Here is a 26,690-nt window from a genome sequence, read left to right on the forward strand (position 1 = left end):
TTGCCATTAACTGTTGTGGAACACCTAAAGGGTTAATGACGTTTGTAAAATCAGTTTTTAATACCTTGAGGGGTGTAGTTTCTATTTCTAGAAAGATTTTTGGGTGGTTTCTATTATGTAAGCCTCACAAAGTGACTTCAGACCTGAACTGGTCTTTAAAAAGTGTGTTTTTGAAAGATCTGCTTCTAAACTTCTAAGCTTTGTAACAGTCCCAAAAAATGAAATGTAATTCTCAAAATGATCCAAACATGAAGTAGACATATGGGGAATGTAAAATAATAACTATTTTTGGAGGTATTACTATCTATTATAAAAGTAGAGAAAGTGAAATTTGGAAATTTGCAAATTTTTACAAATTTTTGTTAAACTGTTATTTGTTTTATAAATAAAAATGAATTTTTTTGAGTCCATTTTACCACTGTCATGAAGTACAATATGTGACGAAAAAGCTATCTCAGAATGGCCTGGATAAGTAAAAGAGTTTTAAAGTTATTCACACATAAAGTTACACTGGTCGGATTTGCAAAACATGGCCTGGTCCTTAGGCTCCATTCACACGTCCGCAATGTGTTTTGCGATACACGGAGCCACGGATCCGCAAAACACGGAAAGCTGCAATGTGCATTCCGCATTTTGCAGACCGGACATTGCCGGCACTAATAGAATATGCCTGTTCTTGTCCGCAATTGCAGACAAGAATAGGACATGTTCTATTTTTTTGCGGAAACGGAAGCACGCATGCGGAAGTGCGGATCCGCAAATGTGGATGCGGACAGCACATTCCGGCTCCATTGAAAATGAATGGGTCTGCACCCGTTCCGCAAAATTGCGGAACGGATGCGGATCCATTTTGCGGACGTGTGAATGGAGCCTTAAAGGGAACCTGTCACCGGGATTTTGTGTATAGAGCTGAGGACATGGGTTGCTAGATGGCCGCTAGCACATCCGCAATATCCAGTCCCCATAGCTCTGTGTGCTTTTATTGTGTAAAAAAACGATTTGATACATATGCAAATTAACCTGAGATGAGTCCTGTCCCTGACTCATCTCACGTACAGGACTCCTCTCAGGGTAATTTGCATATGTATCAAATAGTTTTTTTTACACAATAAAAGCACACAGAGCTATGGGGACTGGATATTGCGGATGTGCTAGCGGCCATCTAGCAACCCATGTCCTCAGCTCTATACACAAAATCCTGGTGACAGGTTCCCTTTAAGGTGAAAATGAGCCCGGTCCCTAAGGGGTTAAGGACCCTGGGATTTTCCATTTTTGCGTTTTGGTTTTTCACTCCTCGCCTTCCCATAGTACAGACTTTTAAATTTTTTCCCCATTTACATAGCCTTATGAGGGTTTTTTTTTTGCGGGACAAGTTGTACTTTCTAATGACACCATCACCATTTACGGTTGCATACCATGTAGTAAGGAGCAGGAAAAAAAATCCAAATGGGGTAGAATTGGGAAAAAGTGCAATTCTGATAAAGTTTATTTTTTTTTTTACATTGTACACTGTGCAGTAAAATTGACCTGTTATCTTCATTCTCCAGGTCAGTATGGTTCCAACGATACCACAAAAAAAAAACTTTGGAGTATTTTTTTTTTCGTAACCATATTCTGACCCCTATAACTTTTTTGTAGCTATGTGTATGGGGCTGTGTGAGGGCTTATTTTTTGCAGGATGATCTGTTCTTTTCAGTGATACCAATTTTAAGTGTGTGCGACTTTTTGATCACTTTTTATAAAAAAATTATTGGGTAGTTGAAGCAAAAAAAAAAAAGCCAAATTGGCAGTTTTTATTTATTTTTTCCTCTGCACCATTTGCTGTATGCCATTAATATTGTTATATTTTAGTATGGGGATTTTCGCACGCGGCGATGCCCATGATGTTTATTTTTTTATTGGTTAACTAATTTTATTTTAAGGAAAGGGGGGTGATTTGAATTTTTTTTTTTTTTTTGTAAAAACTTTTTTACTTTTTTTAAATACTTTATTTAAGTCACCTTGGGTGACAATAACTGGCAATCATTCGATTGCCCATAGTATTCAGTGATGGCTAAAACGCCATCATTGAAGACTTCATTTGGACTATATCAATACAAGGCTGCCAATCAGTGGCCTGTATTGATATATACATCTAATTGACTCTGAAGCCTGATTGAGGCTTCGGTCAATTAGATCGAGGTAACAGGTCCCTCGATCTCAGCCGGGGAACGATGTTACCGGACCAGAAGCGCGCGACTTCCGGTTCCGGTCTGCGCAGATGCCGTGGTCACATTTGACCATGGCATCTGAAAGCTAAGATGTATGTGATCAACCTTATGGCTGATCGCATACATGTGCCGCGGGTCTCTGCTATTTAAAATAGGCTAAGGCGCCCGCTGCACGCGCGAGCGGTCACCAAGTTTAGGGATCGGACCCATGACGTACAGCTACATCATGGGTCCTTAAAGGGTTAAGGGAATTTTACAAGATAGATATCTGACTGTATTCTTATATTGTCTAAGGCCTCTTTCACACGGGCATCCCGGATTTGCTCCAGATGCATCCCGGGTGCACCGTGGGAAACCCACACGAGTGCGTACACAATTTCAGTCAGTTTTGACTGCGATTGCGTTGCGTTGTTCAGATTTTATCGCGCGGGTGCAATGCGTTTTGCACGCGCGTGATAAAAAACTGAATGTGGTACCCAGACCCAAACTTCGGGTTTGGGTTCAGTGTTGTGTAGATGTTATAATTTTTCCTTATAACATGGTTAGAAAGGGAAAATAATAGCATTCTTAATACAGAATGCTTAGTAAAATGTTGATTGAGGGGTTAAAAAAAAATAACTCACCTCATCCACTTTATCGCGCAGCCAACATCGTCTTCTTTCTTCTTCTTTGAGGACCTGCAAAAGGACCTTTGGTGATGTAATTGCGCTGACCACGTGGTGAGCATGGTGACGTCAGAGCAGGTCCTGCTGAATGAAGATAGAAGGATCTTCTATCACGTCATCAGAGGTCATTTTGCAGGTCCTCAAAGAAGAAGAAAGACGATTATGCCAGCTGCGCGAACAAGAGGATGAGGTGAGTTAATTTTTATTTATTTTTTTAACCCCTCAAGCAACATTTTGGCAAGCATTCTGTATTAAGAATGCTATTATTTTCCTTTATAACCATGTTATAAGGGAAAATAATACAGTAAATTGACTTTAATAAATTTACTAACATCATCTCCTAGCAACCATGCGTGAAAATCGCATTGCATCCACACTTGCTTGCGGATGCTTGGAATTTTATTTTTTTGAACAATAGGTTTTTATTACGTTTTAAAATAGGTTACAAGTAAAATTTGAGAGTGCACAAGTGGGTATTGATTACCAATATGACGCCCCATTTATTTATAGGGCCTGCGTTGCGTGAAAAATGCAGAATATAGAACACGCTGTGATTTTCACGAAACGCACAAGTGATGCGTTTAAATCACCACTCATCTGCACAGCCCCATTGAAGTGAATGGGTTCCGGATTCAGTGCAGGTGCAATACGTTCACCTTACGCATTGCTCCCGCGCGGAAAACTCCCCCGTGTGAAAGGGGCTTAAGGGTACTTTCACACTAGCGTTAAATTTTTCCGGTATTGAGTTCCGTCAAAGGGGCTCAATACCAAAAAGAAAAAAACGCTTCAATTTTGTCCCCATTCATCGCCAATGGGGACAGAACTGAACAGAACGGAATGCTCCAAAATGCGTTCCCAGACTGGAGAGCAAACCGCAACATATTTTGCTTTGCGTCCTGGGGATGCGGAGCAAAACAGATCCGTCATGACCCCCAATGCAAGTCAATGGGGACGGATCCGTTCCTCTGGCACAATCTGCCACAATAGAAAACGGATTCGTCCCCCATTGACTTTCAATGTCGTTTATGACGGATCCATCTTGACAATGTTAAAGATAATACAACCGGATCCGTTCAAACTGATGCAGATGGTCGTATTATCAGTAACGGAAGAGGTTTTGCTGAACCCTGCCGGATCCAGTAAAAACGCTAGTGTGACAGTATCCTAAGCTTGTAGTCTTTACAGTTTGTTCTTTTCTCTGACTGTTGTAACCGAACATTAGTAGTATAGAAATACTAAAAATTCCCAGCAGTATTAGAATATTTTTATAATGAATAGACTTTTATTGTGTACTTCCGTGTTTTGCAATCCTATTGATAGCACTATTCATATAAAAGCTGAGCAGGCTTCCCTGTTCTGTAGAGGATCTGGACGGATCATCCACTTAACTTACTATAGTTACAGTTGTAGTGCTACCTTTTAAGTCTTTCTCAGGCTACATGCCTATGTTTATTGGCTGGAGCTTTTTATTTTCTTTATCCAAGCAATATTCACAAATATGAAATCATTTATTACCACTGACAGTCCATAACTGAGTTACTCAAAATATGTGATGTGATGTTCTCTATAGGTTTCTATAGTAATTGAAGGAGGAGATAAAGGAGGCTGAAAGCCCCACTGATAACTAGACCCGCATGACCCCACTGTACACTGCTGTACTTACTGTTTCTAAGGAATGTGCAATGGCTGCCTCTGACTTGTGAAAGGTAGCTGAAGATTGCTTAACCCGTTGGCATCGAGGCCTATTTTCATTTTTGCATTTTGGATTTTTCCTCCCCACTTTCCAATAACCATAACTTTTTCATTTTTCTATTCACATAGCTATATGAGGACTTATTTTTTGTTGGACAAGATGCTTTTTTTTTTTAACGCCACCATTTCATTTACCATATCTCGTATTGGAAAATGGGAAAAATAAATATTTGTGTGGAAGAAAAAAAAAAAAAACATAATTCCACCAAAGTTTTTGGGGTTTTGGCATTACAGCGTTCACTGTGCGCTCAAAATGACCTGACGTCTTTATTCTGCGGCTCAATATGAATGCAGCGATATCAAACTTGTATAGTTTTTTGTTTTTTGTTTTACTACTTAAAAAAAATAAAAATCTTTGCATTACCATATTCTGACAGCCATAACTTTTTTATATTTCGGTCTACAGAGGTATATGAGGGCTTGTTTTGGGTACCGAACTGTATTTTTTTTTTGGTACAATTTTTGTGGTATGTAAGTCTTTTTGATCACGGTTATTTAATTTTTGGGGTGGCAAGATGACAAAAAAAAGGCGAATCGCGTGTTTTTCTTTATTTTTTTTCGTTACAGCATTCATCGTACAGGAATTTTTATTTTTTTATGCAGCGATAGCTAATATGTTTATTTTTTTATTGTTTAAATATTTTTATATGTAAAAGTGGAAAAGGGGGTGATATAAACTTAGGGTAAATAGGATTTGTACACTCTCCATTCTGAGCTATGCCTAATGCATAGCTCAGTATTGAGATTGCCATGACAGGCCTGGATTGCTTTAGCAGGGTCAAGGCTGCCATGGCAACAGAATGGTGCCCCATGATTTCACTGCGGGGGCTCCGATTGGAAGGAAAAGGGAACTACATCCCTCTGCCTTCACTCACAGGTGCCGCGATCTGAGGGCTTAAATGATAGGGGTGGCGCGATCGCCGCATCCTGTTAGTGTGGGCGGGTGCCGGTGTGAAGTTACATTACCCTACTTCGTGAGATTTCCCTACCTCCTAACTTCCGGTCGCACCGCTAATGACTAGAGGAGGCGTTCCTGAGTTTTGACGATCTGCGCATGTGCAAACTGACAGTTTAGGGAAAAATCTCACAGCGGAGTTCAGCTGCAGTGTCCCACTGCGCATGCGCCGGAGAGCCTCAGTAGGGAAATATTACGGCACTGCACGACCCTACAAGCCACAGCAGGCTTCAATTAACTAATTAGGACTGCATTGCTTAGTTATCTTTCACTGTTAATGGCCACCTGGCACCCCCAAAACCACAGCTATTGATTGTGAAGACCGACAAAACAAGGCAATTCTATTGGAGCTTGCTGCATCTCGTACAGCCATGCAGTATTCAACCGCAAAGTGGCTGCGTCGCTACACTGCTCCTTGTGGTCATATGCTTAAGCTGGGTTTCCACATTCATGTTTTCTGAAGCCAAAACCAGTTGTGGATCATAAATAGATACCTAAAGGGGTTCTCCAGGAATTAAGAAAATGAAAATACTTAAATATTACTCTATTATAAATAATATTCCCAAATACTTTTTATTAGCTATAATGGCTTGTTTTGTCAGGGGAGCAATCATTAGAAGAAATAAAATGGCCGCCGTACTAGTACACACAAAACCTGCCCTAATCACAAAGGACAAATTATTTCACAACACTGAGCTAAAGAGCTGCCTCATCCCCCTCGCTGCTCTGCTTGTCAGGAATTATAATCCTGAATACATCTGATAAGAACTTCAGCTGAATCTCTGAGGAGACATGAAGTATAGAGAGGAGGGTGGCTAATGAGCAGCAGCACTTGTAGTCTCCATTGCCACAGCCCCACATTACCACAGTCTGTCCTCTCTGTACTTCATGTCTCCTCATGAACTCCCTTCCCACAGAGATTCAGCTAAAGTTCTTATCAGTTGTATTCAGGATCATAATCCCTGACAAGCAGAAAGGAGGATGAGGCAGCTCAGTGTTGTGAAGTAACTTGTGCTGCTGTGTAACTAGGGCAGGTTTTGTGTGTACTAATAGGACGGCTGACATTTTGTTTCCCCTGATGACTGCTCCCCCAAAAAAAGAGCCATTATAACTAATAAAGGTATTTGGGAATATATTTATGATAAAGTAATATTTAAGTATTTTCAGTTTCTTAATTCCCGGAGAACCCCTTTAAGTATGAAGGACATATTCTATCTCATATATTTTTGAAGTCCACTCCTGGTGTGGCTCCAAAAACTGCCTCAAAAAACCGAACATAAAAACCCAGCCTTGATATATTTTTATAAAGAGCAGCCCTGTTGACATCAGCCTGTTCTAATTGTTACAATACTTGTTCATGGCCGCCGCTGTCCTGTGCACACAGGTGCTAGCTTCCTGTGTGTGAATTAGGCATTGTGTTGATTGTACCTCTGTCTTCAGCACTGTTAAGGTTAATTTTCTCTTTGTTAGCTGTATGTGTCCAATTGCTTATCAGCTGCTCCAGTATATATCTGGCTGTTTCCTTCAGCTGTTGCCTCATCAGGTGATCGCTACAAATCTTGCTATGACTCCCTAGTTAGCTAGAGCCTGTAACAGCCATTTTCTGCTTGTCTGCCTAATTCCTAGTTCCTGACCTGTGCCTGTTTACCTACTGATCCTGTGCCACTTGCCCTGACCTTTGCATTGTTTACTACGTGTATTACTTGTTCTCTCGATGGCACCCACATGGTGTCTCTGATTCCCATGGGCCAGCAGCCATCCACACCAGCACTATCCCAAGAGGTAGCGGCCTGGTGGCTCCCTGGCAGCAAAGTCCAGATCCCTGTATAAGGGTAAAACAGTGACTACCGGGGCACTGCCAGGATTGGTTGGCACAATGGTTGCACAAGAATTGCTAACAGTGTAATCATTGTTGATCGTGATGCTGGACAGGTTGAGCACCATCAAACAGGAACTTCCTGTTTGTTCACACAGGTATGAGGGTGGTATGCTTAAACCATATTTGTGTCCCAATGTGCTAGAGGTTGGATCTGTTGATCCAAGTGATAATAAAGATTCCCAGGTCTAATCCTGCTGCATATATACAGTCCTGATCAAGTTTAAGACCACTTGAAAAATGGCAAAAAATCATATATAGCTTGGCTGGATCTTAACAAGGTTCCAAGTAGAGCTTCAACATGCAACAAGAGGAAATGGGAGTGAGACAAAACATTTTTTGAGCATTCAATTTAATGAAAACAAAGAATAAACTGAAACAGGCTGTTTTTCAGCTGATCAAAAGTTTAGGACCACACCCTTTAAAAAAAAATATAACCCCCCCCCCCCCCCCAAAACAGAAATCCAACTTCCAAACATGAACTCACTAATGAGTAGCTCCGCTGTTATTGTTGATACCTTAAAAAATTCGTTTCGGCATGCTTGATGCAAGCGTTTCCATGAGGTAAGGGGGAACATTTCTCCAAGTGGTGAAGACAACCGCACGAAGGCCATCTACTGTCTGGAACTGTTGTCCATTTTTGTAAACTTCCCTTGCCATCCATCCCCAAAGGTTCTCAATTGGATTTAGATCAGGGGAACACGCAGGATGGGCCAAAAGAGTGATGTTATTCTCCTGGAAGAAGTCCCTTGTCCTGCGGGCATTGTGTACTGTAGCGTTGTCCTGTTGAAAAACCCAGTCATTACCACACAGACGAGGGCCCTCAGTCATGAGGAATGCTCTCTGCAACATCTGGACATAGCCAGCGGCCGTTTGACGCCCCTGCACTTCCTAAAGCTCCATTGTTCCACTGAAGGAAAAAGCACCCCACACCATTATGGCGCCCCCTCCACTGTGGCGCGTAAAAAACATCTCAGGTGGGATCTGCTTGTCATGCCAGTAACGTTGGAAACCATCAGGAACAACAAGGTTAAAAAAAAATCTCATCAGAGAATAAAACTTTCTTCCACCTTTGAATGTCCCATGTTTGGTGCTCTCTAGCAAAGCCCAAACGAGCAGTTCTGTGGCGTTCAAGGAGACGAGGTCTTTGAAGACGTTTTTTGTTTTTGAAGCCCTTCAGTCTCAGATGCCGTCTGATGGTTATGGGGCTGCAGTCAGCACCAGTAAAGGCCTTAATTTGGGTCAAGGATCGTCCAGTGTCTTGACGGACAGCCAATTGGATCCTCCGGCTCAGTGCTGGTGAAATTTTTTTGGGTCTTTCACTTGACTTTTTTGTTCCATAACCCTCAGGATCATTTAAGAAATTCCAAATGACTGTCTTACTGCATCCCACCTCAGCAGCGATGGCGCGCTGTGAGAGACCCTGCTTATGCAGTTCAACAACCCGACCACGTTCAAAAAGGGAGAGTTTTTTTGCCTTTGCCATCACAACGTGTGACTACCTGACAGAAAATGACAATGAATCCACATCTTTGCACAGATTTGGCATTTTAAAGGCATGTGGTCCTAAAATTTGGATCAGCTAAAAAACTGCCTGTTTCAGTTTAATCGTTTTTTTCAATTAATTGAATGCTCAAAAAATGTTTTGTCTCACTCTCATTTCTTCTTGTTGCATGTTGAAGCTCTACTTGGAACCTTGTTAAGATCCAACAATGTAAATATGATTTTTCAAGTGGTCTTAAACTTTTGATCAGGACTGCATTAGTATAGCTATTATGTCTGAGATTAGTTATTTTGGTCTGATCTGGTTAAAGAGATGATGTAACATATGGTAACACAAGGGCCATTCCAAGCAAGTGATTTCCACAGTGAAATGTGTATGCTATAGCTTATAGGTCTACCAGGTAAATACATGTAAATTGATTGCAGTGAAATATTAATTGCCAGTTAAATATTAAAAGGGTTTTCTGAGACTTTATAACTGATAACCATCAGTATCTGATAGGTGGCAGTCCGACGCCCAACCTGTTTGAGAAGGCAGTGGCGCTTGCAGTAACGCCGCAGCCTTCTTTCAGCTTTTCCTAGGCCATGTGACTTCACGTTCATCTGTCACGTGGCCTAGGAGCAGCTTAGCCCCATTGAAATGGATGGGGCTGAACGTGATACCAGCACAGCACTCACAGGAATGCTGATGCCTTCTCAAAACAGCTAGCAGGGGTCCCAGGTGTCAGACCCCCATGGAAAAGTTACTGAAGACCTATTCTGAGGATAGGTAAAACCCTTTTAATATATAATTTTTTTATTTTATGCACTTATATAGCGCTTTTCCAGCCAGGTCCATAAATATTGGGACATCGACAAAATTCTAAAGTTTTTTGGCTCTATACATCACCACAATGGATTTGAAATAAAACAAACAAGATTAACTGCAGACTGTCAGCTTTAATTTGAGGGTATTTACATCCAAATCAGGTGAACACTGTAGGAATTACAACAGTTTGCATTTGTGACTCCCACTTGTTAGGGGACCAAAATTAATGGGACAGTTGGCTTCTCTGCTGTTCCATGGCCAGGTGTGCGTTATTCCCTCATTATCCCAATTACAATGAGCAGATAAAAGGTCCAGAGTTCATTTCAAGTGTGCTATTTGCATTTGGAATCTGTTGCTGTCAACTCTCAAGATGAGATCCAAAAGAGCTGTCACTATCAGTGAAGCAAGCCACCATTAGGCTGAAAAACAAACCCATCAGAGAGATAGCAAAAACATTAGGTGTGGCCAAAACAACTGTTTAGAACATTCTTAAAAAGAAGGAATGCATCGGTGAGCTCAGCAACACCAAAAGACCCGGAAGACCACGGAAAACAAATGTGGTGGATGACCGAAGAATTATTTCCGTGGTGAAGAAAACGCCCTTCACAATAGTTGGCCAGATCAAGAACACTCTCCAGGAGGTAGGTGTATGTGTGTCAAAGTCAACAATCAAGAGAAGACTTCACCCGAGTGAATGCAAAGGGTTCACCACAATATGTAAACCATTGGGGAGCCTCAAAAACACTTCACAGTACTGGAACAACATCTTATGGACAGATGAGACCAAGATCAACTTGTACCAGAGTGATGGGAAGAGAAGAGTATGGAGATGGAAAGGAACTGCTCATGTTCCTAAGCATACCACCTCATCAGTGAAGCATGGTAGTGGTAGTGTCATGGCGTGTGCATGTATTGCTGCCAATGGAACTGGTTCTCTTGTATTTATTGATGATGTGACTGCTGACAAAAGCAGCAGGATGAATTCTGAAGTGTTTTGGGCAATATTATCTGCTCATATTCAGCCAAATGCTTATATTGGACCGCGCTTCACAGTGCAGATGGACAATGACCCAAAGCATACTGCAAAAGCAACCAAAGAGTTTTTTAAGGGAAAGAAGTGGAATGTTATGCAATGGCCAAGTCAGTCACCTGACCTGAATCCGATTGAGCATGCATTTCACTTGCTGAAGACAAAACTGAAGGGAAAATGCCCCAAGAACAAGCAGGAACTGAAGACAGTTGCAGTAGAGGCCTGGCAGAGCATCACCAGGGATGAAACCCAGCGTCTGGTAATGTCTATGCGTTCCAGACTTCAGGCTGTAATTGATTGCAAAGGATTTGCAACCAAGTATTAAAAAGTGAAAGTTTAATTTATGATAATTTTTCTGTCCCATTACTTTTGGTTTCTTAACAAGTGGGAGGCACATACGCAAACTGTTGTAATTCCTACACCGTTCACCATGATTTGTATGTAAATATCCCTCAAATTAAAGCTGACAGTCTGCAGGTAAAGCACATATTGTTCGTTTCATTTCAAATCCATTGTGGTGGTGTATAGAGCCAAAAATATTAGAATTGTGTCGATGTCCTAATATTTATGGACCTGACTGTATATTTCACAGCACTTTACAGACATTAGCATCAAATTGTCCCCGATGGGGCTCACAATCTGAGTTCCCTATCAGTATGTCTTTGGGATGGCTATGTGACATTTAGCTTGCTATGCCATTATGACAGACTCTTAACTTCCTCCACTCCACTGGTCTAGAAGGTAGTGTGGCTGTCACATTTATTTATGTCACGTATAAATAGCACATTTTTAGACATCTTGTAAATTGCAGGAGAGAGAAATCAACACTTTGTGTCTGAAAAAATGATACTTGCTTTCCCAGCCTCCTGTCCACACTGTGCACTCATTTTGAAGCTGTGTGATTTGAAGACCCCTAAATCCTTCTCTTTTGAAGTCCCCACTTACATAGATCTACCAGTACGATACTCAGATTGAGGGTTACTTCTCCCCAACTGCATTATTTTACATTGAAACACATTGAACGGCAGTTTCAATTGTTTGGCCCATTTATCCAAAGAAGCTAATTCTTTTTCCATGTTACTACTGCCTCCAGGAATATCCACCCTTTTGTGTCATCAGCAAACAGGAAAACTTTGTCTACCACACCTTCTCTTATCTCTCCTACAAAAATATTAAAAATAAAAGGACCCAGGTCAGACCCTTGAGGTACACCATTTGTAACCAGTCTTTCCTCACTCTGGTGTCTGTTCATCAGTAAACTGCAAATACACTGAAATGTCCAGGGATTAAAGTGTTTGTGTGGGGGTTTTATATTGATGACCTGTCCTCAGGATAGGTCATAAATATCTGATTGTCCGGGGTCCGGTGCCCGCCATCCTCACCGATCAGTTGTTTGAAGAGGAAGCAGCGCTCCACACGTCATCTCCCTTGCAGCATCGACGTAGTGTAATTTCAAGTACTTAAGTGAATAGAGCAAGTTCTTGTATTACACTTCTGAGATGATGGGCAGTGTAAGGCCTATTGCACACGACCATATGGCTCTTTCAGTGTTTTGCGGTCCGTTTTTCATGGATCTGTTGTTCCGTTTTTTTTTTCCGTTGTGTTTCCGTTTCTGTTCCGTTTTTCCGTATGGCATATACAGTATACCGTAATTACATAGATAAAATTGGGCTGGCCATAACATTTTCAATAGATGGTTCAGGTAAAAACGGAACGGAAACGGAAGACATACGGATGCATTTCCGTATGTGTTCAGTTTTTTTTGCGGATCCATTGACTTGAATGGAGCCACAGACCGTGATTTGCGGGCAATAATAGGACATGTTCTATGTTAAAACGGAACGGAAAAACGGAAATACGGAAACGGAATGCATACGGAGTACATTCCGTTTTTTTGTGGAACCATTGAAATGAATGGTTCCATATACGGACCGTATACGGAACGCAAAAAACGGCCAGTAAACGGGGAAAAAAAACGGCCGTGTGCAGGAGGCCTAATGAAGTGGAAGTAGCCAGGCTTGGACTGGCCGACAGGGGTACAGGGGAATCCCCCGGTGGGCCCCTGAGCAAGGTGGGCCTCTAGTCTCCCACCCCCTGCACAAGTGGCACATAGCACAGTAGACTTCCTGCACTGCAAGCATATATTCAATGTACAGCACCTCCACCAGCCTATGTTCATATTAAAAACTTGATAGATTATTAAAGAAACCCCCTAGTTTATTTTTATAGACATGATCAGAGCTGAAATGACTTTTTGGTATGGGACCCCCATATTCAATCATCTGGTATCATCTTGCTGCTGTGTGAGCAGGTAATTTTTTTAATGTATCCGTACGGTGGACCCCAAAATAAATCAGCTGACTGGCGCTGGTGGTGGGTGTCAGACCCCTGCCAATTTGATATTGATGACATATCCTAAGGATCCTTATAATAAAACCTCTGCACAACCTCCTTTAAATCCAATCTAATTTATCTATAAGATCTTTATGTAGCACTATATCAAAGGCTTTGCTGAAGCCAAGGTAACTCTGGTCTGTAGTTTTCAGCTTCTTCTCTGCTACCCTTCTTGTGGATAGGTACGTCATTGGCCATTCTCCAATCTTCAGGGACATCCCCTGTCAGCAAGGACTGGTTAAACAAGTCAGCAAGAGGAGCAGCAACCACAGACTGGGTTATGTAAGGAGTTTGTGGTGGATGCCATCTGGGTTCATTGACTTGTTACACTTCAAATGTGCCCATCAGTATGTCTTTGGGATGGCTATGTGACATTTAGCTTGCTATGCCATTATGACAGACTCTTAACTCTCAAGTTCACTCATAACATCATCCTCCCAATACACTGGGGCTGAGCCTTTACAGCTAGCAGTAATGTCATGAGTAACCATACACGTTAAGATTTTGAAAGCCACCTTCTGAAAATACTGAACAAAAGTAACTACTTAAGTGGTCAGTGATAGCCTTGTCCCCATGAAAAACATTTTTTCACTAATGTTATCCTCCTTAATAGATTTGGCCATTTTTCATCCTTTTATGCTTTAGCGGTATTCATAAATCCTTACACTTTCCCACATTTCCTGCTACCAACACATCAACTTCAAGGCCTGAAGGACTCACTATCTAATATATCCCGCTTCACCTGTCAGTGGGTTTAATCCTATGATTACAGTATACATGCATATATTATTGTAGTTGCTGTTTCTCTAAACTTCACTTTTATTAGCTGTTGAATTTACAGATAAAGCTCGAAAAATTTGAATATTGTGCAAAGTTCATTTATTTCAGTAATCCAACTTAAAGGGTGAAACTAACATATGAGATAGACTCATTACATGCAAAGCGAGATATTTCAAGCCTTTATTTGTTATAATTCGGATAATTATGGCTTATAGTTTATGAAACCCCAAAGTCACAATTTTGAGGTACCCTTTGCTCAGGGGGTATGGATTAATTGTCTTTCTAACAAAGCTAGAACCAGCCCTGTACTTCACATGGATCCAGATATCTTCCCATTCATTGCTCTGCTAGATTGATATCAAGCTGACAGATCAGGGGGTGTGTCTTTTCTGCTGCAGCTCAGGGGGCGTGTCCATGCTCTCCCTATCACAGCTCAGGAGGCAGCTGAAGGGTGAAACTGAGCACGTGCGGCCATCTCAGTGAGCAGGACAAAGAAATAAGAAAAAAACAAACAGCAGATGGCGCTATACAGATACATTTTATTGAATAACTCAGTGGCTATGCTAAATTTTTACATGCATTTACAAAACTATTCATATCCAGGTGCTGGTTTGAAAACTGTAGAATATTTTTTGTGGGACAACCCCTTTAAGTGTTAAATATCTATAATTTCTGGTTACAACATTGCAGTCAACTGGGCTAGGTTCATCACAGTTCTGATAATAGATTAACCCTTGTGATGTTGCAGTCAATTGCTTTGATGAAGTGGAGAGCTCATAGTTATAGGGGACAAAATGTCCCCAAAGCTTCCCTGAGAGAACCAATATTAGGGCAACTATGCTCAAACAGCTTGTATGTGTATTTCATTGTTAGTAGTGCACTGAAATACATAGGTAAAAAAGTAAAAGTCCCCTTGTAAAAAAAGAAATTATAAATCCCTTAACAACCAAACCTATTTGGCCTTAAAGGGGTTGTCCAGCTTGAAAACAATTTTGGCAGCCCCTCCCCGCCAGACCTGGTGGCAGGTAAGTAGGCTTTCCTCCACAGGTTCGATGGAGAAGGGGGTCTTGTGAAAATTGTTTTTAAGCCGGACAACCCCTTCTAAGCATTTTTTCAGTTTTTTCCACTCTTGCATTTGGAGAGACATTTCTTCTTTTTTTTCCATTGACATAGATATATGAGGGCTTAATCTTTTTGCAGGAAGAGTTGTATATTTCAATGACACCATTTAGGGTACTTTCACACTAGCGGCAGGACGGATCCGACAGGCTGTTCACCCTGTTGGATCCGTCCTGCCGCTATTTTGCCGTGTTGCCGGACCGCCGCTCTGTCCCAATTGACTATAATGGGGACGGGGGCGGAGCTCAGGCACAGTTCGCGGTGAGAGGCTGCCGGACTAAAAAGTCGGACATGCAGTACTTTTAGTCCGGCGGGCTTTCGCCGTGCACTGCCGTGCTGTGCCGGAGATCCACCCCCCGTCCCCATTATAGTCAATGGGGACGGAGCAGCGGCACGGCGAAATAGCGGCAGGACGAATCCGTCAGGGTGAACAGCCTGTCGGATCCGTCCTGCCGCTAGTGTGAAAGTAGTCTTAGGGGCATAATTGTTTATGATTTCTTTCTTGGAGGGATTAAAAAAAACTGCAATTTTACCACTGTTACATCATTCACTGTGCAGCAGATATAACATGTATGATTATGGTGATAACAAATATGTTGCCGCAATACACCGGGACTAATCCGGACACACACGTGTGAACCCAGCCTTAGACTTCAAATTAGCCCTTTATTTCTGACCCCCATCAGACCTCAGATCAGTCTTTAATGTCATACCCTCATCAAACCTCAAATCAGCCCTTTGTTTCTGACCCCAATCAGACCTCTGATCAGCCCTTAATGTCATACCCCCATCAGACCTCTGATCAGCCCTTAATGTCATACCCCCATCAGACCTCAGATCAGCCCTTTGTTTCTGACCCCCATCAGACCTCTGATCAGCCCTTAATGTCATACCCTCATCAAACCTCAAATCAGCCCTTTATTTCTGACCCCCATCAGACCTCAGATCAGCCTTTAATGTCATACCTCCATCAGACCTCAGATCAGCCCTTTGTTTCTGACCCCTATCAGACCTCAGATCAGAATAAAATAAAAAACTCCTCTTACCTCTCCCTTGCCGCAGCTTCTCTTCATCTCCGGCAGAAGTCACGCTCCCCTGTCTTCTCCAGCCCGTGCTACACTGTCACCTGACAGCATGCAGCGTCAGGTCATAATGCGCGCACTACGTCCTGACGCTGTACAGGGTTAGGACAGTGCAGCGCCGGCCCCAGCAAAGAAGACCAGGGAAGATGAGTATCGGAAGCGCTTGCAGTGCTTCTTTCCCCCTCCCGGCACCTAATGCATACTAGTGTGCGCTTCCATAATGGAAATACTCACTAGTGTTCGCTTTAAAAGACAAACAGACATTCCCCCCCCCCCCCCCCCCCCACTTCTAGGGGAAAAAGTGTGTTTTATAAAGCAAAAAATACGGTATATGTATTTGTTTTATTATTATTTTTTACAAACAAATAAAACACTTTTTTTGTGCTACTGTATTGTGAGAGCCGTAACTTTTGTGGAATGGATCGACGTTTTAATTAGTACCATTATGGGGTAATGATTTTTGTACCTGACAAGGGCTTCGATTTATTTAATTTTTTTTTAACAACACTGTAACCACGAGCTGCTTCCTCTTTGTATCTTGACAGCCAACATCAGCGTTGTAGAAAGCTGTCATTTTTAGATCTTTTGATCCCACTTCCCTCATATCTTGGACCACTTTGGGTACAAGAGACAGTTTTTCCTTGGTCGAGGACATCTTTCAGCAGTAGGGTAGCAGTATCGGACTCTGGTCATTGAGCCATCCTTGGAGATGTGCCCGTGCATTGCACAACCCCACAAAATGATTCTCATCGTCTATATTGCTACACTCAGCTTGTGCCAATTCTCTTCACTAATTTTCTTCCTGGTGGAGATTTTGCCTTACCCTAAGTTCAGACCTGAGCGTTTTACAGCGCGTTCCTACGCGCTGTAAAACGCTCAACACGGAGAAACCAATGATTCCCTATGGGAATGGTTCTCACCTGGGCGTTTTACAGCGCGTACGATCGCGCTGTAAAACGCCCGACGCTCAAACAAGTTCAGGAGCTTTTTTTGGGGCGTTTGACGCGCGTTTGGGCCATAGACTCATTGGACAACACTGCTGTCAATCACCCAAACGCGCGTCAAACGCGCGTTTACTATTACAAAAACGCGCATAAAAACGCGCGACAAAAACGCGCATAAAAACGCGCGTTTGAGAAACGCTTAGGTGTGAAACCAGGGTTATCGGTGGCACATTTACTTGGCGCGGGGCACGATAATCTGCCCTTGTAAAAGGGCCTATCTGAAAGGTGCATTTATAGAATTGCTATGTTGGAATAGTAAAATACTGACAAGGTATTTAGAATAGATCTTTATTGTACTGCAGGTAAGTGGCAGAACCTCCTCATTAGAGTTACAATGCATTGTGAAGAGTCTATTGTCATGTTAATAAGGAGGGTCTGCCCACCAGACCTAACACTTGTATTCTGCACCACCTCATTAATCTGCAGACAGGTACAGCAGACTGAGGGATGTCTTGCTGCACTCCTCCCGATGTCTGGAGCTGCTGTCTCCATTAGCATTAGGTCAATTCCAATGCTGCGGTGCCAGGTATTGATGGAACTTTATAGATTTGTTAACTAAACAAATAGAGCAGTCAGACAAATGTCTCTTAAAGTGAACAATGTGGTATACGGGATACCTGAGTTAGGCCTCATGCACACGACAGTTGTTGTTTTTTTTCTCGGCCTCCGTTACGTTTTTTTTTTTTGCGGATAGGATGGGGACCCATTCATTTCAATGGGTCAGCAAAAAAATGCTGATAGCTCATCCGTTTGTGTTCCGCGTCCGTTGTCCGTGTTTCCCTTCAGCAAAAAAAATAGTGCATGTCCTACTTTTTTCACATTTGCGGATAAGGATAGGCATTTATTACTGTGGAAAAAACCGGATCCTCCAAAAAAAAACAATGCCGCACCCGTTTTCTTTTGACAGATGCACAATTTGCGGATGCAAAAAACAACTGTCGTGTGCATGAGGCCTTAGGCTACTTTCACACTTGTGTTTTGTGTGGATCCGTCATTGACGAATCCGTTCAGATAATACAGTCGTCTGCATCCGTTCACAACGGATCCGTTTGTATTATCTTTAACATAGCCAAGATGGATCCATCTTGAACACCATTGAAAGTCAATGGAGGACGGTTCCGACCCATTGACTTACATTGTGTGCCAGGACGGATCCGTTTGGCTCGGTTTCATCAGACGGACACCAAAACGCTGCAAGCAGCGTTTTGGTGTCCGTCTCCAAAGCGAAATGGAGACTGAACTGATGCATTCTTAGCGGATCCTTTTCCATTCAGAATACATTAGAATGCTAACTGATCCGTTTTGGACCGCTTGTGAGAGCCCTGAACGGATCTCACAAACTTTATCTGTGTATAATGCAAAGCTATTGGCCGGGTCCATTGGCAATAACCAGCTGGAGAGCTTCATTTATCTAGGAAGAATATTAGTAAAATTTTAGTAATAGCACTTTATAGGGTGTCTGGTAAAATCTGTTATTATTTTGCATGGAAGGCATGTAGGAAATTAGGATTTTCGTTGCTGACAGGGAAACTGCACTGAAATAAAATGGTGTATTCCTATGGTCTGCTATGCAAAATCATTTATAGAATATGGTCAAGCAATGGAGGAGCACTTGGCATTTAATTATTTACTAAGGTAACAGCTTACAACACTGTATGAACGTGAGAATAGAAGCAATATAAAATATGTATCACAGTGTTTAGGCTCTACACATACTAGACCTTATTGGATCATTTCATTTAAAGGGGTTGTGCAAGAATGGAGGAAGGGTTGGCAGAACCCCTCCTTCCCACTAGGCTGGACCTGTACTTACCTGCTTTCCAACGCCGGTTCCCCGATCCTTCTCTTCCAGGTCTGCGATGCTCCGCTGGGCTCCCTCGATGGCAACATCTGGTTTGGCAGAGACTGGACCCCTTGTATCATGTGACCATTTGCCATGACGTAATGGGAGCCAGTCACTGCCAGTGATTAGCTGTGGCGATGTCAAACATGTTAACATCAAGGGAGCCCAACTGAGCATTGGCTGGCCAAGTGTGTGTGTGGGATGGGGGGGTTGCCACCCCCCATTTTTAGACACCCCTTTTAAGGCTGACAGCAGGTAATTGCTGCACAACAAATAAAAGATATGGGACAGAAAAAGCTATTAAATTAGTTGTCCAGACGATGATACATTTTTAAAAGGTAATAATAATGGCTTAACAGTCGAGCTCACCTCCCTAACCCCAACCACTCTGATTCTGATGCTCCCAGGGTGCCCTGCCAGTCCTGTATCGAGAGGGGCCAGAAAAGTAGAGACTGGTGGGGGACCTGGAAAGTACTGAAATGAGAGCAGCAGAGGACTGGTCAGATGAGCATGACTTATTTTATTTTAAAAGCCATACTGACCCTTTTTTTTAAATGACAGACAAACCCTTTAAAGGCCCAGGTAGGTTATTGGGAATGTATGTTCATACGAACACTCATTCCTCAGATTGTCCTGCATAGGCTTGAGCGAATTGAGCCTTGGATCATAGATCCAAAGTTGATTCATTCAAAAACTTCAATGTTAAGGCTGTTTCTGTACAGCATTAAAATGTATTGGCTCCATGGAGCCAAACTTCATCTTGCAAGACTTCGGTGAATTACTGCTGTATTCATATCTGTGCATTTAAAAACAATTTAAAATAGCAGTCCTAAGTGGGCTGTAGTACCGAGGTACCAGCCAGTACCAAAGCCCACTTCGGATTCCTATTTTAAATAGTTTTTAAATACTCAGATATAAATACATATGCTCTGCTCAGCGATTAGGCAATTATCGGGAACATTTGGTTTGATCCCTGTCATTGCCTGGGCATAGGCTCATGTAAATGCAATTTAACACCTTGAATTTTTAGAATCAAATAGATCCTTGACCAAATAAAGATGACTGAAAGTGATCTGACTGCTACTATATTGTAACTAGAGATCACTTACATTTTATGAAGCAAACAGAAAGTGGGATATGCTAGAGAAACACTCTCCGTTAACGTGGTAGTTCACCTGAACGGGGCTTGCTGAGATACCGGATATGTGCATACTGCAGAAACATTCCCATTCACATGTATAGATTGGATCTTCAGTTACGGACATATCTCCAACAAATCTAACACATGGGAACATATCTTTACAAAAGCTTTAATTTATGTCAATATGTTTAGAGAATGTGTGTAGAGATTATGTAAGAGCGTTTGTGAAAATTATTGTGGACTGGTTTGGCCCTATCCAATGGTCCTATCTGTGGCCAGTATATTCTGTAATGAGATTGTTGGTAATTCCGCCGATACTTCTGCCACTAAAGAAAAATAAGGCAAAACATGTTCCTGTTTTGCTTCTTTATTGTTTACATTTTTATTTTTACCTTTGGCAACATAAATGAAGCATGATCATACACTGGCTGATTTAAAAGGGGTTCTGCACTTTGTTTTAACTGATGATCTATCCTCAGGATAGATCATCAGCTTCTGATCGGCGGGGGTCCTGACACCCGGGACCACCGCCGATCAGCTGTTTGAGAAGGCAGCGGCGCTCCAGTAGCGCCGCGGCCTTCTCACTGTTTACCGCTGGGCCCACAAACGTCACGACTTGTATCAACTAGCGTGGGCGGAGCTAAGCTCCATTTAAGTGAACAGAGCTTAGCCCCGCCCACGCTAGTTTATACTAGTCGTGACGTCAGTGGGCCAGCGGTAAACAGTGAAAAGGCCGTGGCGCCGCTGCCTTCTCAAACAGCTGATCGGCGGGGGTCCCGAGTGTCGGACCCCCGCCTATCAGCTGTTTGAGAAGGCAGCGGCAGAGCTTAGCCTTCTCAAACATCATCCGTTAAAACAAAGTGCAGAACCCCTTTAAGCCCAGAATGAGTGGCTTTTTACATTGGCCGATGCAGACTGGATGCGGGACAATCCAGTAGATGGTGATAATAGCCTATGACTAGAACAATGCTTCAAAGTACTGTGGAGGAGCATGAGCACATATGGGGCATTTATTCTGCATGCCAGAGACACAAAAGGGGCCATAATTATGTAGGAAGCACAAAGTGGGTACAATAATTGTGTGGCACCCAAAGTGGGCAGTATTACTGTGTGGAGCACAAGGAAGGTTACCGTTACTGTGTGGGGCACTATTAAGCCCCTATTTGACTGGACATTTTTGAGCCAATTATCGGGAACAAATATTGATATAAATGCTCATTTCCGATAACTGGCCCGTATAATTGTGCCACCAATAAACAAGCAAAGGCTCATTTGTCCACTGATCTGCATCTTTCTGAATTAAAGTTGTATGATTATTGGCAGTACATCTCTCCATGTAATCAGGAAAAATCTATTAGAACTGAATAGGGAAAGATTGATTGTGTGATAGGCTGATGTGAATGTTTTTCCATATGCAGTTGTCCTGTCTGAATATAGAGCAGTCTAATAGAGCCCTTACTGTTTGGGTCACTATCTGGCACTATTGTTTTCGGGGGCAATTTCAAGTTGTAGCTGGCAGAAATCATCATGATCTGGGCCAGATATGGTTGTGGGTACCCACAGCATAAATAGATATCCACAACATAAATTGATATCCTAAAATCCACACCACAGGTCAGTTTACACTGCAGGTTTTTTAGCACCATGTGGATGAGATTTCTTGTCTGATAGTTTTGTTCTTCCAGGAGAACTTAAGCTGCTGCTAGAAGGGTCTGGCAGAAACTTTCTTCTCTCACCCCGTTGATAACACCTACATACTTGGTTAAATGTGGATGTGTATGGACAGGCATGGGATTTAGCCAGTTCTCCAGATCTGGTTGTTAAAATTACAACTGGATCGGCGAACCAAGTTACCGGCTGAGTCCCGATCCGGTGCTGTGGTGGCGGGAGGGCTGCTGGAGATGATCACTTCGATTGCTTTGCGCACCATTGACAGTTTAGCTCCTTAGTTGGGTGGTGTGTGTATATTTGGTGTATTTATGAATGTGTACCATGTATATGGTGTATTTATGTGTATGTGTGTTGCATATATGCGGTATATGTATATTTAAACATGTGTCGTGATGCTGCGTGTCCGCCGCTGAGTAGTGAACCTTATGTTAAAAATTTGAATCCCACCCCTGTGTATGGAGGAGTGGTAGCTGTCAGCTGAACAATCATTCACCCAACAGCTATGGAATGTGTATGGTCAGCTTAAAACCTTTAAAAATACCAAACTTGAATGCTATTGTTATGTATGTTATATAATGGGTTTCCTGGATATCCCTCTACATCCAGTGTGCACAACATTCTCTGGTTGGGGTCCACATTGTCAGACTTAACCAACGTCAAGGGCAAAAAATGAAATTGAAAGAGGTATTTAACAACTGAAATGCTGTATTTATGGCATATTGAACATACAGTATATAACATTAAAATCAAGTTACAGTTCCAGGACTCCCATCTAATGGAAGAATTCATGAAAAATACATTTCAGCAGTCACAAAACATAGACATACATGTCTGTTACCAGATGGTTAGGGGCCGCACAGAATGGTATCAAGGGCCGCAGGTTGTGCACCCCTGCTCTACATGATGAACTATTTGAGTGTTCCTTCTAATCTTTTCACCAAAGCAGACCAACCTCAACTGAGTTTTGCTCTTGTGAGATCCTTCTTGTGAATTTCCAACTCAAATAAACATAATCTGTCCCCAACGGCACATAAGTCTGTATTGATAGATTCAGGCAGACAACTAAAAGATTGATTAGAAAAATTAAGTTTATCTCAAAATCTATGCACATATATTTGTACACATAATTCACATGCAGCTTGGCAAGGGATGCTGAAACACATAACTGCCAACTGCCGGAGTAAGTCCTTATAATACTTATATATTTCTCTATATTTAGCTATTTACATCTGAGTGCCTTAGATATTTACAGACAAAAGTTCAAATTGTTAGGTTAACAATTATGGTGTCTCCATTTCCGGGTGGCCAGACTCAGCTGAGAGTCCTTTTTCTGCCAGTGGAATACTCTGTTGACCATAACATTTCCATGTTGGATGTCTCCAGCTAAAATATAGACCAGGGATCTGGAGGGCCGGATAATCCGATGGGCACAGTTTTCATTGATCCTGAGCCATTGTTCGATCAGATTGCGAGTGTCATATGGAAGCAGCATCCCCTGCTTAATAAATTCTACCGGGCCCTCGGTCACATATTCATAATGTCCTGATGCAAACTTTCTTTTTGACAACTTTACTTTGATAGCTGTGGAAACACAAAGAGGGACTTGATTAGTACAAACCTCAGAAGTACCCATATTATGCCATAAATAAACTACCTTCTATTATTAACGGATAACCTCAGAATGGTGACTCTGTAACAAGGTCATTGTGCCATTTTCTAGTTGTAATTAGCTTTTTTTTCTGTCTTTGGATGTTACAACACAGCAATTGGGATCTTAATGATATACTTTGCCTAACTGTGTCAGTGGGTTGGTAACACATGCACAAAGACATTAACACTATCAGCTAATTAGTGTTATCTCAGCCTCCCACTGTTTTACAACACCTAGGGTATATTTACCTCTACAATATTGTAATCATTTTCTACAAAATGGAACAAATTGCTTGAAATGAGCTAAGAAACTGTAATACAGTAATCTGTCTGCTTATCTTTGTAAAAGAGTAAAACTTGTTTAAATACCCAAATTAAATACATAAGGCTCTTCTAATATCTAAAAGATTATTGTTGTCATAATATTTGTCACAGTTCATCTAACAATAAAGGGGTATTCAAGTAACAAAAAGATAATAGCTGTTCACTGGATACAGGGAAACTATATGTAAACTTGGGGGCTGAGGGAGCTGTGGGGAAGCTTGGTATAAGACCTTTATCCCAAAAAAGACAAGCTATTATAAAATGTATACAGATAATTACTAAGGAATGTGTTGTCAACACATCATCTGCCGGAGATGGCCTAGCACTGTACATGTCTATCTTCAGCAATCCCGTAGACTTTGAATGGAGTGGTGGTGCACCATTACTCCATTCCAGCATTGGTTACAGGACCTTTGTTTTCATGATCGGTGGGGGTCCCAGTGGTCTGACTCACACTGATCTAACAGTTATCCCATATTTAGTTGAAAAAGACAAGTAAATTGAAACTCACCAAAGTCATTGTCACAAAAAGCTTCCAGGGCACTCTTGTATGAACAGGACTCTTCAATCAGTGGACAGCCTTGGCATGTTGGTTTGGGTAGTTCTAAAAATAAAATTAGAAAAAAGATTTCATTTAGCATTTTATGTAATTTAGAAAGCCTTCCTTTAGCTATTTTAGTAGTAGTATTAATATCATCATTATTTTTATTATTTTCATATCAAAATTACCTTTGTAGGTATGCTGGTACTCTTTGCTCAGGGTGTCCAGACACATATCATCACCAGCTGGAAAACGATCACAGTTCAGGCTCTCGGGCCAGGATTGATCATGGCACGCTAGTACAGGGGCACAGCTGTCTCTCACAGCCTCACACATACTACGACAAGGCTGGATAAACCTGCAATAAAAACAGAAGCATATTTTCAACTTGTAGTTCTTGTAGGACTTGTATTTCTATCACAGCTTAGTATGCCTATTAATATTCTAAAATATGTTAGGGCAATGAACATCTAGCAGTGCCAAAAAATGTATATACGATTTATATCAATGTATGTTCACCTAGCCCTTCAAGGATTATAAAGACATATGTAGCAATTCACCAGGAGTTAAGAGAATTATGTTGGACGGGCCAAGCTACAAAGTGGGTCTATTTAGTTCAGCAAGTGAAGTGGTGTCTAATCCTCTTTTTCGCTGAGCTGAACTGCACAGTGAACAATACTAAGCAGTTTATGGCAGCCACTTAACAGTAAAATCTCCTAAAGTAACCAGTCAATAATGAAAGATTTAGTTTCAAGGGCTCAGTTTCTTTAAAGAGATCATATAGATTGTAAATGCACACTGTGGAACCTGAAAATGGTTAAGTAACATTCCCAAATTATGCAGTGAGCAATAAAATGTACAAAGATCTATAGTAAAAGTTGAACTTACGTATCAAGGCAGACTGGAGCAAACAGGGAACATAGGAACATTCGGGCATATGGGTGGCAGCCAGTCTGTAGAAGCTTGTGCCACTCTGCTGTCTTGGATACAGCTTCAGGGATGGTGGTATGCCCCATCAGGTTAGGAAGTCTCATCTCTGAGTAGCCAAGGTCATGGCATATACCCAGTTCTTTAGGTATAGAGACACATCTTGTAGATAATCCAATGTCGAATGCCTTGCAAAATCCAGCAAGGAGGCCAGTAAGGAGCAGAAAAAAAGTGGAAGAGGTCATTTTTCTCTAGGAGATGTCAAGCCTTGCTGAAGGGCTCAGGTACTGGCATTGCTGTGGTCTCAGCTGCTTATATACACATTGGGAACCTCCAGCCCATTCATTATCCATGGCTTATCAAAACAAACAAGACACAACTTGGACTCATTGCCCACTCAGGTGATTGTTGTGATAACAAAAGAGGTGGAGACACACCGGCATGGCAGACTTTCCTTGAATCTTATATTTGCATAATAGATTTCATTACTTTGAAAGTGCCAAGACTGTGCTGCCTCGGATAGACTGGGATATTAAAATGAGACAAATTGGGGTTTTGTTATGTACATGCTAAGTGGCAAGGTAAGAGATCCTGGACAGACAGGCTGTCTCCTGAGCTTGGCCAGTCGGAATTATACTGTACCAATGCTGACTTGACATCCTAAGAATGGACTTCTCAACAGAGCATGTTTTGCTGTTGCTAATTGCTGTATGTCTCTCAGAACATTTTTACAGTCTAATAGGACACTTTCCCCTTGTTACCAGGTGTTATCAAGTCTTTTTTGGCATTAGGACAATTTTCTGGAGCCTAACATACATAACAGACTGTTCTAATTATCCGGCGCATTCTCTCATCCTGTAGGCAGCTGATATTCAAGTCACTTATTCCATTTGAGTGGCAAGGCTCCTGTCTACAGAATACCCTTATGAAGTATACTGATGTCTTTATCTAAAAGAAATACAAATACAAGCATTTTACGATAAAACTTTTATAGCTGTTTTTAATATTTTCTGGCAATATATAGTATGTACTATTCATATAACTATACATGATCTTTGATCTTATAAATTATATCAATCTGCTTCACAATAATTATAATCAATAGGATCACAATCATAAAGAGTCATAAACATTTGGAAATACGGTATGTAGTCCGAAGATGAATGTTCTGACATCTGAATATTCATCTGAGCATGGTCCAATCTCTGTTCATGAAGGTCTCTAGAATGAATAGCAGGCCACAAAGTACAAGCATACAAGAAGAAGACTGATTGGTAGCAGAGGTAAGATCTAGAGGCTCACCCGTCCGTTAATATGGGTATGGTGCACTTGCCCTGATTGATTACACCCAATCAATATAAAATGGTTAAAAATGGAATAGAAGATGGCAGGCACTCATTATCTGTAACCACCCG

General features: G+C 41.7%; 1 protein-coding gene across 1 annotated transcript; it reads right to left on the reverse strand.

The window, feature by feature from the left end:
- Positions 1-22,974: 22,974 nt before the first annotated feature.
- LOC122925548 (secreted frizzled-related protein 2-like) lies at positions 22,975-26,215 on the reverse strand. Its single transcript, XM_044276907.1, has 4 exons — positions 25,237-26,215; positions 24,537-24,706; positions 24,319-24,411; positions 22,975-23,414 (listed from the first exon to the last, which is right to left on the reverse strand). Exons 1-4 carry the CDS (start codon positions 25,518-25,520, stop codon positions 23,107-23,109), a joined length of 855 nt encoding a protein of 284 aa, XP_044132842.1. The 5' UTR covers positions 25,521-26,215; the 3' UTR covers positions 22,975-23,106.
- Between the last annotated feature and the right edge of the window lie 475 nt (positions 26,216-26,690).

This window comes from Bufo gargarizans, chromosome 2 (genome assembly GCF_014858855.1).
Source record: "Bufo gargarizans isolate SCDJY-AF-19 chromosome 2, ASM1485885v1, whole genome shotgun sequence".
Classification (NCBI taxonomy): Eukaryota; Metazoa; Chordata; class Amphibia; order Anura; family Bufonidae; genus Bufo; species Bufo gargarizans.